This window comes from Mauremys reevesii, linkage group 10, assembly GCF_016161935.1.
Source record: "Mauremys reevesii isolate NIE-2019 linkage group 10, ASM1616193v1, whole genome shotgun sequence".
NCBI lineage: Eukaryota > Metazoa > Chordata > Testudines > Geoemydidae > Mauremys > Mauremys reevesii.
The window spans coordinates 4,101,785-4,114,789 of NC_052632.1; the positions used below are offsets into that span (position 1 = coordinate 4,101,785).

At 46.8% G+C, this 13,005-nt stretch overlaps 2 protein-coding genes across 9 annotated transcripts in view; one reads left to right on the forward strand and one right to left on the reverse strand.

Moving 5' to 3' along the window:
• The window catches only part of ITGA11 (integrin subunit alpha 11), a 241,719-nt gene that overhangs the window by 170,352 nt on the left and 58,362 nt on the right, over window positions 1–13,005 (forward strand). For all 8 annotated transcript variants that reach the window (XM_039492637.1, XM_039492639.1, XM_039492642.1 and 5 more), the window contains 4 exons: window positions 1,926–2,129; window positions 5,065–5,195; window positions 7,203–7,369; window positions 11,346–11,488. In XM_039492637.1, coding sequence (XP_039348571.1) covers window positions 1,926–2,129; window positions 5,065–5,195; window positions 7,203–7,369; window positions 11,346–11,488 — 645 coding nt within the window. The remainder of the gene's footprint in view (window positions 1–1,925; window positions 2,130–5,064; window positions 5,196–7,202; window positions 7,370–11,345; window positions 11,489–13,005) is intronic.
• Window positions 594–13,005, reverse strand: part of FEM1B (fem-1 homolog B) — a 120,278-nt gene continuing 107,866 nt past the window's right edge. Inside the window, exon 3 of the transcript XR_005585712.1 lies at window positions 594–659. The gene's annotated coding sequence lies outside the window, so the exon portion shown is untranslated. The remainder of the gene's footprint in view (window positions 660–13,005) is intronic.

Below are 13,005 nucleotides of genomic sequence, written 5' to 3' on the forward strand. Positions count from 1 at the left end.
TAAAATTGGATCTCCCACATTGGCACTGAGTACTGTCTTGAGTACAGTAAACAGGGAAGCGCTGTTAAGGAAGAGATATATACCTTTTAGCGTGAAAGCTGACGATTTCTGTTCAGAGACGCACAGTAGCAAATGTTGCATTATATCCATAAACCCAAACTAGGATTAGCAGTAAGTGTCACGTGTGTGTGGTGACTTCGGGTAACCTCCAGGAGGAATGTTACATTTGAAAACAACACTTGAAAAACTCCCTTGGGTCTCAGTTTGCTTTTGCATTGTGACATAAGGAAGCCAGTAAATAATTGGTTAGGAAGATTTTGTAACAAATGCCCTCGCCTCCCAAAAAAAAAGTTGTGCACTTCCTGCTCCGTGAAGACTATAAACAGAGGCACTGTCTCTAGATTTTAACTCTTGAAAATTGGAGATTGGGCATTACCGATGGGAGGGTTCCTGGCAACTGATGTAGCTCCCTCTCACTCTCCATCAAATGCCTGGGGTAGCTGGGTTTCAAGACCCCAGTCAAAGCTCACCTGTTGGGCCCATGTTCCCTTGGCTCTGGGCGGAGACGTGGCAGGTTAGGTTGGGTTGTTTGATAAAGGTCTGTGCAGTATGGCGAGTTGATTTCCTTTTTTAATGCAAACAGCAATGGGTGCCTAAAACTGAAATAATCGTAATAATGCCGAGTAAATAAACAGAATTGATCTGACAAGTGAGGCTCTGTGAAATTGCAGGGGAAATTTCAGCCGAAATAGTCACACCATTTTCTTGACTTGGTTTTGTGCCCTTGGTTTTTTTATTTTTGGGGAACATTAATGAAATCAGCCATTTGGCAACGCTGCTTGTGTTCATGGTGCAGTTTTCCATGAAATGGGCTCGTTGTCGCTCCGAAACTTGATGACCACAGCACCTGTTTTGAATTTGCAATGAAATGCAAAAATGTTCAGAGCTGGAGATGGCCTCTGTTCACATGTTTCACCCCAGCCTCACAGGCTGCAATATCCAGGGATCTGCCCAGCTGTGGAATCCCCAGCCCCACCCTGTCCCCCAAAACACCCAGGGATGAAATGAGCCCCCAGAATGTGGGTCTGCTGTACACAGTGGGTGAGGACATGCCCAGGCTTCTGAAATACTGCGTCCCTCCCACAGCAGAACAGGGTGCAGAGTTTGCTTCAAGATGAGCAGATCTTAGCCATATAGGTACAGAATAATATGTGTATGTCCAGATCCCTTCCACCTAAAGATCTCAAAGCACCAGACAGATATTAATGAATTAAGCTTTACAACACCCTTGTGAGGAAGGTAAGTGATCTTGCCCCTATTTTACAGATCAGTAGGCTGAGGTAGAAAGAATCCAAGTGGCTTACCAAGATGATAGAGCCAATGTTTGGTTGGGCCAGAAAAAGAATCCAGAGATCCTGATTCTCTGTTCTGGCCAGGAGCCCGTAATGCTTGGTGTTCTCAGTTACAATGGGCAGCAATCTCTGTGATACTTTCTTTCTCTCCTAGCTTAGGTATGTACATAGCTCCCCCCTATTACTATCTTTTTACCTCACACCACTCCTGCTATTATCCCCATTTAACAGATGGGGAACTGAGGCACAGGGCAGCAAAGTGACTTGTCTAAGGTCACATAGAAAGTCTGTGGTAGAGCAGAAAATTGAACACGCGTCTCCCAAGTCTTGGGCTACAGCTCTAACCACTGAACCATTCTTTCTATCTACCTAAGGCTTTTATACTGCTGCCTGTCCTTCCACATGAAGTCAATAGCAATAGCAAAGCCCTTAGTCTTCTCCCTTTTTGGAGTACAATCACTATTTAGGTTTGGGGAAGGGGAGTTGTTTGTTCTGTGGGATTTTAGGGAGTTGGTTGATTTGGGATTTTTTTATTCCTTCATCTTCATTGCTGTTTCTCCTTCCCCTTTGAAGGACCGGTTTGTTTTCAACGGAGCTCTGAAAGATTTGCAGAGCTACCAGAATTCTAGATTTGGCTCTTGCATTGCCTCTGTCCGCGATCTGAATCAAGACTCCTACAACGATGTTGTCATTGGTGCTCCTTTGGAAGATGACCACCAAGGAGCAATATATATCTTCCATGGCTTCAAAGAAAACCTCCTGAAGATGTATAAGCAGGTATGGTTTCCCTTGTCCCATGATTTCCCCACCAGCGAATTCCAACAATTGTAATTTTCTCCCACTTTAGGGCCCCTTAGAGTGGTATATTTAGTGTCAATGAGAATCAGGCCCTGAAAAGGGGAAAAGTACAGTCTGGAATAGTTTGTGGAAATTTGACATCATTTCTGAGGTAATAGTGCCTCAGATGTTCACAAGCCAGGAGTGATCTCAATTCATCTCTGACTACGCATTTTTTCCATATCCATTTATTTCACCCTTGAGTCTCCCATAGAGACTTTACCAACAGGAGAGGGCTAACATTTTTCGTGTTCCTGAAAGTGAGAAGTGGCAAGAGATGATAGTGTCATATCCTCCCTTGGTCAACCTATCCTGGGCAAGATCTACTCCTGATGCCATCTCATGGGCAGCGATGATGTCCCTAGCCTCTCTTTGCCAGAAGCTGGGAATGGGTGACAGGGGATGGATCACTTGATGATTCCCTGTTCTGTTCGTTCCCTCTGGGGCACCTGGCACTTGGCCACTGTTGGAAGACAGGATGCTGGGCTAGCAAGACCTTTGGTCTGACCCAGTATGGCCATTCTTATGTTCTTATTGTGTTACCAGAAATCAGTGAGTGAATTAAAATGGAATTCTCCCCACTACTTTTAATGTGTGTCTACACTGCAAGCTTCATTTGGCGGTGTGTAGTGCACATACGTGCCTAGCGCCCCTAGCACTGGTGTAGCAGTGTAGCTGGTGAGGCATGGTGAGCTATACCTGAGCACATACCCTGCACTGCTCTCTGCTCACCCAAGCCGTGCCTTCCCGGCTACATTGCTATTTTTACCAGTACAGTGTCCCGCTGCCTCCCTGCTACTGGAGTCTTTCCCCACCAAAGGAAAAGACTCCGGCAGTGGGGAAAGGCTCTGGCATAAGAGTTTCCCCATTACTTCCCCTCTGCCAGAGCTTTTCCTCACCACAGTGCAAGGCTCTGGCATCGAAGAGCTGCTGATGGCTTTCTGCACTGCTTCCCTGCTGCCAGAGTCTATGACTAACACATCACAGTGTGGATGCAGCTTGCTTTTCACTGTGATGTGTGGCTACACATACTGCACATGATGCTGACCTTGGTGTGTAGTGCAGGCACAGCCTGTGAATTATTCAGCAAGGTAAAGTACATCAGAGGTCATTGGCAAGCCTACTTTTCAGAGAGAAGCTGCCATAATCAAGAACATGAACTATCGCATCTCCGAACATCTGCTATCCCTATTAGCACTTGTAATGCTTTTGCCCAGCTATGCAGTATTTTCTGTGTTTGGAAGTTAGCTTGTTCTTTCCATGAGTCACTAATTAATCAGCGACTCTTCTTTTGCCCAGATTGTTCTTCTTAATGTCACTTAGCAGGCTCCAGTATAAAGTCTGTCTCCAATGACAAAATCTGGAGGTGAAATCCTGGCCCCATTGAAGTCAAAGGGAGTTTTGGCATTGACTTCAGTGGGCCAGGATTTCACACTCGCTGTTTAATTGTTCCATAATGTGACTGTAAAACTGGTTCCAAGATATTTCCTTCACATCTCCATGCTGAAACGCACAAGATATGAAAGATGTATCGAAAGGGAATGGGATTTTTAGAGCTTCATACGGTGGGACTGGTTTTGTAAATGAAACAGAATCATAGAAATGTCGTGGGGGGGGGGACGAGACCTCAGGAGATCATCTGGTCCACCCCCCTGCACCGAGACAGGATTCAAGTAGACCTAAACCATCTCTGACAGGTGTTTAACTTGTTCATCAAAAACCTCCAACCTGTTCTTCAAATCCTCAGCAGAACCATCCTCAAGAGCTAGGAAAAATGGCACCGCCGCCCACTTACACTATTTCTAGTGGAAAGTTCTGAGAGTGATGCCACTCAAAAGCAAATGTGCTGCTTTCCCAACAAACTGTGTAAATTTCTTTTCCTTCAGTCATTTGAAAGTGACTCACGTAGCTCTGACTGCTCTAAAGCCAGTGGTTAGTTCAGTGATCTCGACTGAACACAACACGTAAGCGTGGTTACTCCACAGATCAAACTTGAATTTCTAGATCCACTGACTTGTCAGAAAGAAAGCAGGGAGCCTGTTTTGTAGAGATGTGAGCTCTGTGTGTTGGAGACTAAAGCCTGACTGACATAGGCACAGGCTCGTTCTCTTGCACCGGCAAGTGAATTTATGTGCATTCACACCCATGTATGCCCATCTTCATGCACATATACTCACTCTCATGCCCCCACACACATGTTCATGCATGTTCCCACATACAAATGCATACATGTGCTCACACTTATGTTTTCACACACACATTCATGCTCACAAACATACTTTCACCTTTACACACTGCCATTCATGCTAGATTCCCAACAAATGAGTCTGAATGGAGGTCTGAAGGTGGTGCACCAAACCCACAAGGGAGTTCATCGCCTGAAACAAGAGATCCTAACAGCTAAAACCCAAGCTAGAATAGAGTACTGGAATGCAAGAACCACTGGGAAACTGAGTCACGAAGTCAGAGAAATGACTGGTTCAATATTAGTATTGTTGGAGTGAGTTAAATGAGGAGGATTGGATGCAGAAGACTCCATTCAGATGGTATCACACTACTCAATTCAGGAAACTTAACACATTCCACCAGAGATATCTGTGAAGAATAATACTTGGTGTCCGCTAGTGGGACAAAGTAACCAATGGTGATGTGTTACAAAGGACTGGCCAACAGAGTGCAGAGACAATGATTCGAGAAAGAAGGCTGAAGTGGTCTGGATATCTTGTATGGATGTCAAGAACCGTGGCATTAGACAGATGGAGAGGGAAACGCCGGCTTGTCTCATGAGTCACAAGGCACAAGAGCATAAAATAATAATAATAGTAATAGACGACTCATGCTAGAAACGCGAGTGGATTTCTTTTGTGCATTTCAGAGAATAGCAGCCGCAGACCTTCTTCCAGGCCTGATGTATTTTGGATGCAGTATCCACGGACAACTAGATCTAAATGAAGATGGCCTCATAGACCTAGCAGTCGGCTCCCTTGGAAGTGCTGTGCTCTTATGGTAGGTTATGCATCCAGGTTTTGTAACTGCCCTCTCACCAAAGGTCATTGAAATGTGTTGTCATTTAGGGGAACAACTGATTCTCCAAAACTATGACTGATTTTATACCCTTAAAAAGCCCTGTAGTACTGAACAATAATGATCCAATATACTTAGGCTTGGAGAATTAGATTTTTTGTGTGTGTGATTTTTGACAGATATCCGTATTTATTTATTTATTTGTATTTTTATCAATTCAAATGTATTACAGATATGCAAAATGATGGGTTGTCAGCATTTTTTTATTGTTCGCTATTTAAATTTTCACAGTGGTGGGAAATTATAGAGGCGGGTCAGATAATAATTATTCAATGACCGTAATCATTAGGATTCAAAAAGTTAAAGCTTTATAATCATTAAACCACAAATTGTCAATATCACATGTCAAAATATACAAAGGAAACGTACTTCAATCACATTTTAGTAAGTTCTCAAGCAGCATTTTTCTTACTTTGCTTATCTGTACATTTCAGTTATTATTGATGGAAAGATTTTTTCGTTGTTGGGTTGTGTGTGTACAGTGAAATCAACACTTACCAATAAAGATCTAATTCTTCCAAGCCTAAATATACTGAGAAGCAGCAGGGTTCTGGACCGTTTCTGTAGAATGGTATTGGAAATGTAGCTGTGCATGAAAAGGTGTCAAAACATCACTGAATTTCATAATTAATTCCCCAGGAGTTTCAACCAAAAATCAAACTTCATGTTGTTTCCCAAAGCTCTCTTGGTTTTATTTAATTCATAAATTAATACATCAAAGCATTAATTAATGTTTGGAAAGCACCTTAAAGGCAGGAGGACAGACTCTCAGCTGATGTAAATTAGCACAGCTCAGTGGAGCTACACCAGATTTACACCACCTGGGGATCTGTCCTGAAAAGTGCTATCCATTTGCAGAGGACCAAATTCTCCTCTCAGTTCTGAGCATAGAAGCCATAGCTCAGTGGTTTGAGCATTGGCCTGCTAAACCCAGGGTTATGAGTTCAATCCTTGAGGGGGCCATTTGGGGATTGGTCCTGCTTTGAGCAGAGGGTTCGACTAGGTGATCTCCTGAGGTCCCTTATGATCTATGATTGCAGAGGAGAACTTGGCTGTACATTCATTTGTGTTATTCTTCACCTACCAGTCTGCAGTTATTTCCTCTCCCGAATCCCAGTTGAAGACTGATCATTGTACAATAGTGGCCTACGGTTTGTGCCACGTATGTTGTCACCTGAGGTCATGCTTAGTCAGGTGTCCTGCAAGTACACCTGACCCATGTGACAGAGCCCTGCAGAGCACTCTCATTCCTTGCTGTTCTCCTGGTCACTTCTCCTCCTATCCCAGTTCTAGTTCCTGAATTTCCTGCCAGTGCCTTCTTCCTCAGTCACCTCCTTGGAGTGTCTGTGTTAAGGAGGGCGGCACTATGAAAGGGGGTTGCTGCAGCTATGTGGGGTGTCATATGTAGGCTGGTGTGGTTTGGGCTATGCAGGGGTGCAGCAGAAGCCCCCCAACCCCACTCCACTCCCCAGCAGCAGCGCTGGGCAGGTGGGGGAAGCCCCAAACCCTGGCTGTGGCCTCAGGGCTGGGAGAGCTCTCACTCCCTGCTGTGGCTCCAGGGCCGTGCCGGGGGTGGACAGAGCTTTTCCGGGCTGGGGATACAGGGGGTGGGGAGAAGAATGAGCAAATAGGAGGCCACAGTGGGGGGCGGAATGGGGCAGGATGGTGGGTGGAACAGGGGCGGGGCTGGGGGGGAAAGGAGCAGAACGGTGTGGAGCCATTGGAGGGGCCACAGGCAGAATGGGAGCGGGACTGCAGGTGGAAGGTGTGGGGAGGGGGCCCCACGAAACCTTAATCTGCCTCTGGATGGGATGCTTCACGTCTCATCCAGGGAGAGCCCTGCAAAACCTACGTATAGACACCCGCTTAGGTGTCCAAAGACGAGCCACAGCACTGCGGTATAACTCGTGCACCTTGTTCCCGCCCTAGGTCCCGCAGTGTTGTCCAGGTCAATGCCAGCATTAGGTTTGAACCATCCAAAATCAACATCTTTAACAAAGACTGCAAGCGAAATGGGAAGGATGCCACCTGCATGTCTGCATTTGTCTGCTTCACTCCAGTCTTCCTCTCCGCTCATTTTCAGACGGCAAGTGTGGGTAAGCGAAGGCTCCCGCTCTGATTTCGCCTTTGCTCTTGTGAAAATCGACCTTTTCATTTGTCTTTACCTGGCCTGCACTGGTAAGAGCACTGCCAAGCTGCTCCTGTCTAGTAACAGGCGTGGAGGTGGAGAGGAAAATGAGCTAAGAGCTTGTTAGGTGCAGGGTAGCACTAAACGCATGCGCTTAGCCTCATCTGACATGGCCCGTTCTCGACCCAGGCCCCACCCCTTTTCGACCTGCACACTGGCAAGTAATGGAGGAGATGTGCCAGGCCCTGTAGATCTACCACTACTCAGTGCAGGGGGCTGCACCTAGTACGTCACCCTATTAGCGTCTAGGTGTAACCTCTGCTCACCCCTCCACTGGAGTGCAAAGTCTTGCAGTTCCTCCTCTGCACGGTGCAGGGCCTTGCAAAGTCCAAGCTTTGCCATTAGAAAACGGTGGAAATCAGAACATTAGGTGAGCAAAGGGGCTCTTGTTACCGACAGTCCACGCAAACCCGTGTAGGTCCCTGTGTGTAGCGGGGCAGCTACCCCGCTCCTGGGAGGCTGATTGGGGAAGCGGCCCACACCTCATCAGGCCACAGCAGGCCCTGATAAAAGGGCGAAGGGAGGAGGTGGGACAGTCTCACTCCAGCCTTGGAGTAGGAAGGGCCTGGCTGCCTGGGAACTGAGGGTACCTGACACAGAGCAGGGCTGGGGAAAGGCAAAAGGAGCTGGGGAGCTCCAGCCTGGCAACTCCTCAGGCTGAGGCCTTGGGTAAGGCCTAAGCAGGCACTGGGTCTGCAGAGGTGCAGCCCGGGGATAGGCAGAGGCCGCTGGTCTGATCCCCGTGCCGGTGATGAGTGGCCATGACAGACTGCAGTCTGCCCCAGAGAATGGGGGCTAGAGGGTGACTGGCAGTAGCCACTCAGGCAAGGTGGGTGTAGAGGGTTGGGGTTCCCCTGGGAGGGGAGACCAGAGCGGGGGGGTACTGCTGGGGCAGAACCCTGAGGTAAAAGGCACCGGGGTCCGGGAGAGACACTGGGGCCTGAGGCAGGCGAGACACCAGACAGCAGAGGGCACTCCGAGAGCTGGAATTGAGCTAATTCCTGAGGCAACCAGCAGGAGGCGCCGTGCCAGGGAGAGTTCGATCTGCTACACTGCATTCATAATATGATTCCAGTCCTCAGGGCGATTAGCACAGTCAGCTCTCACCGTCGAGCAGAAAACACAAGCTGGAGCAACAACAAATCGCTGTGCAAGTTTTATTAAAGAAAATAACCCTTGATTGGAAAATGTGCCGCGGTTCTAGGGATTGTGATGTAGAGGGAGCAGTGGGACCCCAGCTGCCCTGAAAGGAGATCGTCCAAACGTGTGGCAGGGCCGTGCACAGCACAGTCCACCCAGCGCTTGTTCTGAGGGTAGCCAAATTCCTTCAGGATTGACCTCTGCTCTGAGCTTTGTAAAGATCCAGAAGCAAGGCCGACTAGGCTGCAGTGTTCAGTCTCTCACCGTGGCTACTGCTCTGTTCTGGGACAGCCTGGTTTACCATGGGCTGTGGGAATTGTCACGGTTCTCGTACAGTCTGTGTGTGGGAGTGTGCTGCCTTGGTCTTGCATCCACACAGTACATCTGTGGGCCATATGCCTACATACTTGGCTAATATCACAAAGAGCCTTTATGAGCCAGTCGATCCTGCTTGGCTTTAAAACACTGCCCGCTGCTCTGACCTGGAGTCTACACACAGGATGCCCATGACTCAGCTAGAACAAAGAGAAAGCAAAAGCAGCATGGCCTATAATAACCCCCCAGCAGTGTATAGTAAAATGCTATGACAGGGGCTTATGTTATGAGTGAAATCATGTCCCCGGTGAAGGCAATGGCAAAATTCCCACTGATTTCACCAGGGCCAGGATTTCCCCCTATAATGCTCAAGGCTGATATTCTGTGTGTAACTCACCCTGTAATTTTAGAGCTTGCAGAAGAGGGTGACACAGAAATGTGTTAGAAGGCAGAGGAGATGCAGAGGGTTATCGCTCAGAAGTACAGTGCTGCTGAGGGACAAAGGAAACAAGAGAAGAAAGAAGCTAAATTCTGAATGTCTTAGACTTTGGATCTTCCATCTTTTCTTAGCATTGCACTAGCAGGGTATTGGGTCCTAGCACCGCACTAACACACACAGGCCATTTGGGGTTTTGTCATGATGTGGGGAAGGGGGGGTGGGGAATGTACAGCAATATTTAAGAAGAAAAATGATCTCTCATTATGTATGTAAGGGATGACATGCAAAGCAGAAAGGGTACTTTCAGAACCAGTACAGTGCATCGTGTGGATAGAAATCAGACAAATGTTTAAACAGCCTGTGCATTATTAATCCGTGTCCTGAAATGACCCGTTTATATGGTGGATTGTTAAAACATGAATGTAAATACTTCTAAAATGTCTGTTAAAAAGCCTAAAGTGGCTCCAAAATCCCAAATCCCTGACTCCCAGATTCTCAGGTATTGCTGGTGTCCACAAGCTCCTTTTCCTTCTGCGTTTGGCCAGAAGGTCATGACCTTTCCTCTCTGACCTCACCACAGTTATCCATAACTTCCGTAACCTACAGATCGGATTACTGAAGTGGGGGGCTGCTCTTGAGAGCATCAGCTGGTGCAGAATCCATAGGGTGACCAGATAGCAAATGTGAAAAATCGGGACAGGGAGTGGGGGGTAATAGGAGCCTATATAAGAAAAAGTCCCAAATATCAGGACTGTCCCTATGAAATTGGGACATCTGGTCACCCTAAGAATCCAGCTGCTTGTCTGCTTGATATATGTGTCACGTGGAGCATATTAGACATGTAGTCTGGTTTCCAGAGCTATTCATGGGATTAACTTTGATTTGTTAAACCCTTCGTACTCTAGCCTGGGTCTAGGCTGCCTTAGAAGCTACCTCTCTTTGTCTTCTGCTGACAGCCCCTAGATTTTAATTCTGGGAGACTGTTCATGACTCACCACTCTGGAATTTACTTCCTCTGCTAGCGAGCCTAACAAAGCCTGCACCTGGGTGTCAATCTCATCCTTATCCTCTGATCTTTGGCTGGGTTGGCATGAGCGATGGAGCTGCCTTTGTGCTTTCAGTGGAGTTTCCTTCTGCCCCATCAAGGTGTTCATTGTAAAGACGTTGTGGTGATTCGGTTGTATAGGAGCTGAGCTCCAAGGCTTGTAGAGGGTGCATGCTGTAGCATAAGGCAGAAATATACATAAACAAATAATTCTGGGCACCAGGTGGCTGACACAATGGACAGGGGTCCATATGCGCTGACACAGTACGACGTGAGGGCTGGCTGTTTATACCTTATAACACTGGTTCTCAATCAGGGGTCCGGGGCCCCCTGCGTGGCCGCGAGCAGGATTCAGGGCGTCCGTCAAGCAGGGCCGGCATTAGACTCGCTGGGGCCCAGGGTAGAAAGCCAAAGCCCCAGTGCACAGGGCTGAAGCCCAGGGCCCTGAGCCCTGCCACTCAGGGCTGAAGCCGAAGCCCGGGCAGTGTAGCTTCGGCGTAGCCCCTGGGGCATGGGGGCCCAGGCAATGGCCCTGCTTGACCCCTTGGCGTCAGCCCTTGGTTTTGTATGCAGAAAACCAGTTGTTGTGGCACAGGTGGGCCGTGGAGTTTTTACAGCATGTTGGGGGAGCCTCAGAAAGAAATACGTTGAGAACCCCTGTCTTACATGACCTGCGGTTTGGCCAGCTTCTTAAAAGGACAAAGTGGCATCAACCAAAAGTTGCCTTCAGATCTCTGAATTAGCATCTTGTTTTTAAAAAGGGAGCTTTGATAAGCTCTGCTGATGACATTTTGAGTCCACGCATTGACAATTCATAGATGTTAATTTTATTCTGGTAGGAGAATGTTGATTTGTGCTCTAGGAAAGGACGGAGCAGAGCGGAGGCTTTGCCACATAAAAATGTAACAGTAGAAAGAAATCAGAATCAAACATTTCCCTTTTCAGGATTAAAATACAATGCAACCATTGACGAGCGAAGGTACACGCCACGGGCTCATCTGGATGAAAACAGCGACCGGCACACTCATAGGTTGGTCACATTGTCTGCAGGACAAGAACACTGTGACAAGCTAAATTTTCACGTCTTGGTAAGTATACATGGCACCAAACTTGGAGACTCCTTCAACTCCTTTTGTAGTCAGTGGAGAGACGGAGTGGGATTTAGATCAGGCCAGGTAAAAGAGTTCTGCTTGGCAAAGATCTTCATGCAAAACAGAAACACATCAGGAAGTAGGCATGTAAGCCGAGCAGAAGTGCCTTGAGTACATCACGTGGCTGGAAACCGGGCTAAGCTTTATCTCCAAGTCCGGATTTATTATTGCTGGGTTTGATGTGGTTAAGGATGAAATCCGCTCCGAGTGAGCTGCTGAAGTCTTATAGCTGCTCAGTCTGTTGTGTGAGCCAGCAGGGGACCTGAACTCCTCCCAGTCCCCAGTTATTTTTTTCTAAAAGTCTTATCATTTCAGTGCTGTAATCTATGGAATTCATACCTGGCTGCATCGCTCACGTTTGAGGACCAGTCCAAATGGTTCTGAACTCAGTACAAACACACGCAGTGACTTTGATTCAGGACCAAATGTTTTCATTTTCCTTCCCAGACTTCTTCACTTTGTGCATTTCTCCTACCAGTAGACTCCTCTTGCTCTTGGGTTAGAAGCCAATTAAAGCTTCTGCATAGCAGAGCCCAGCCAAGAAAGAAATATGATCAAATTGACCAACCTAAATGATGGGAAATTACTCACAAGTGGAGATAGATCTGAACAGAAGCCTGGATCCAAACAGCCACAGATTTGGGGGAAATTTGGATGCTGATCTGGAGCTGAAATTCACAGCTAGCCAGGCCAAATCCCCAGACTCAAACTTCTGTGAAATTTGGGAAAGTTTGCGTCTGAAGTTTGAATCCGAGTTAGTGATTTGCATTCATTTCTGCTCATAAGTTTCTCTCTGGCATTATTTTCTAGAGCCAGATGTTCAAAAGACAAACCCTCCCCTGCCCCCATCCCCACACACACCGATATTAAACATCTGCACCTTTGTTTCTGGTTCATTAAGACTCAGTCAAGGGCAGCCATTATGTCTCTCTATACACAGTTGTTACAGTTTGGGAAATCTGGCCTGGTATAAACAATCACTCTTTGTGATGATCAACTGTTTCAAAGCAGATGTTCTGCACTCCTAAGTACCCCTTGCACTTGTACAAACACACACACACGCACCTCACATTTTATTTGTATAGGTCAGGAGGCAAGCATGCAATCTCAGAGCTGTAAGAGGCTGTGTTTGTTGTCTCACCTATGTAATGTCCTTTAGTTGTAAGATGAAAGAAGACAAATGCAAAGTGTGTTTAAACTCTGATACATTTACTTTGTAAAAAATTGTTCCACCATGTTTCAGTTTGTGTTTTCATTGCACCCAACTATTCCCGCGGAAAACATTTATCCATTTTTAATGATGTATTAGAGAGGCTACAAAAGCAGAAAACCCAATAATAATGGGGGATTTCAACTATCTTCATATTGACTAGTTATATGTCACCTCAGGAAGGGATGCAGAGATAAAATTTCTAGACACATGAAATGACTGCTTCTTGGAGCAACTTGTCCTG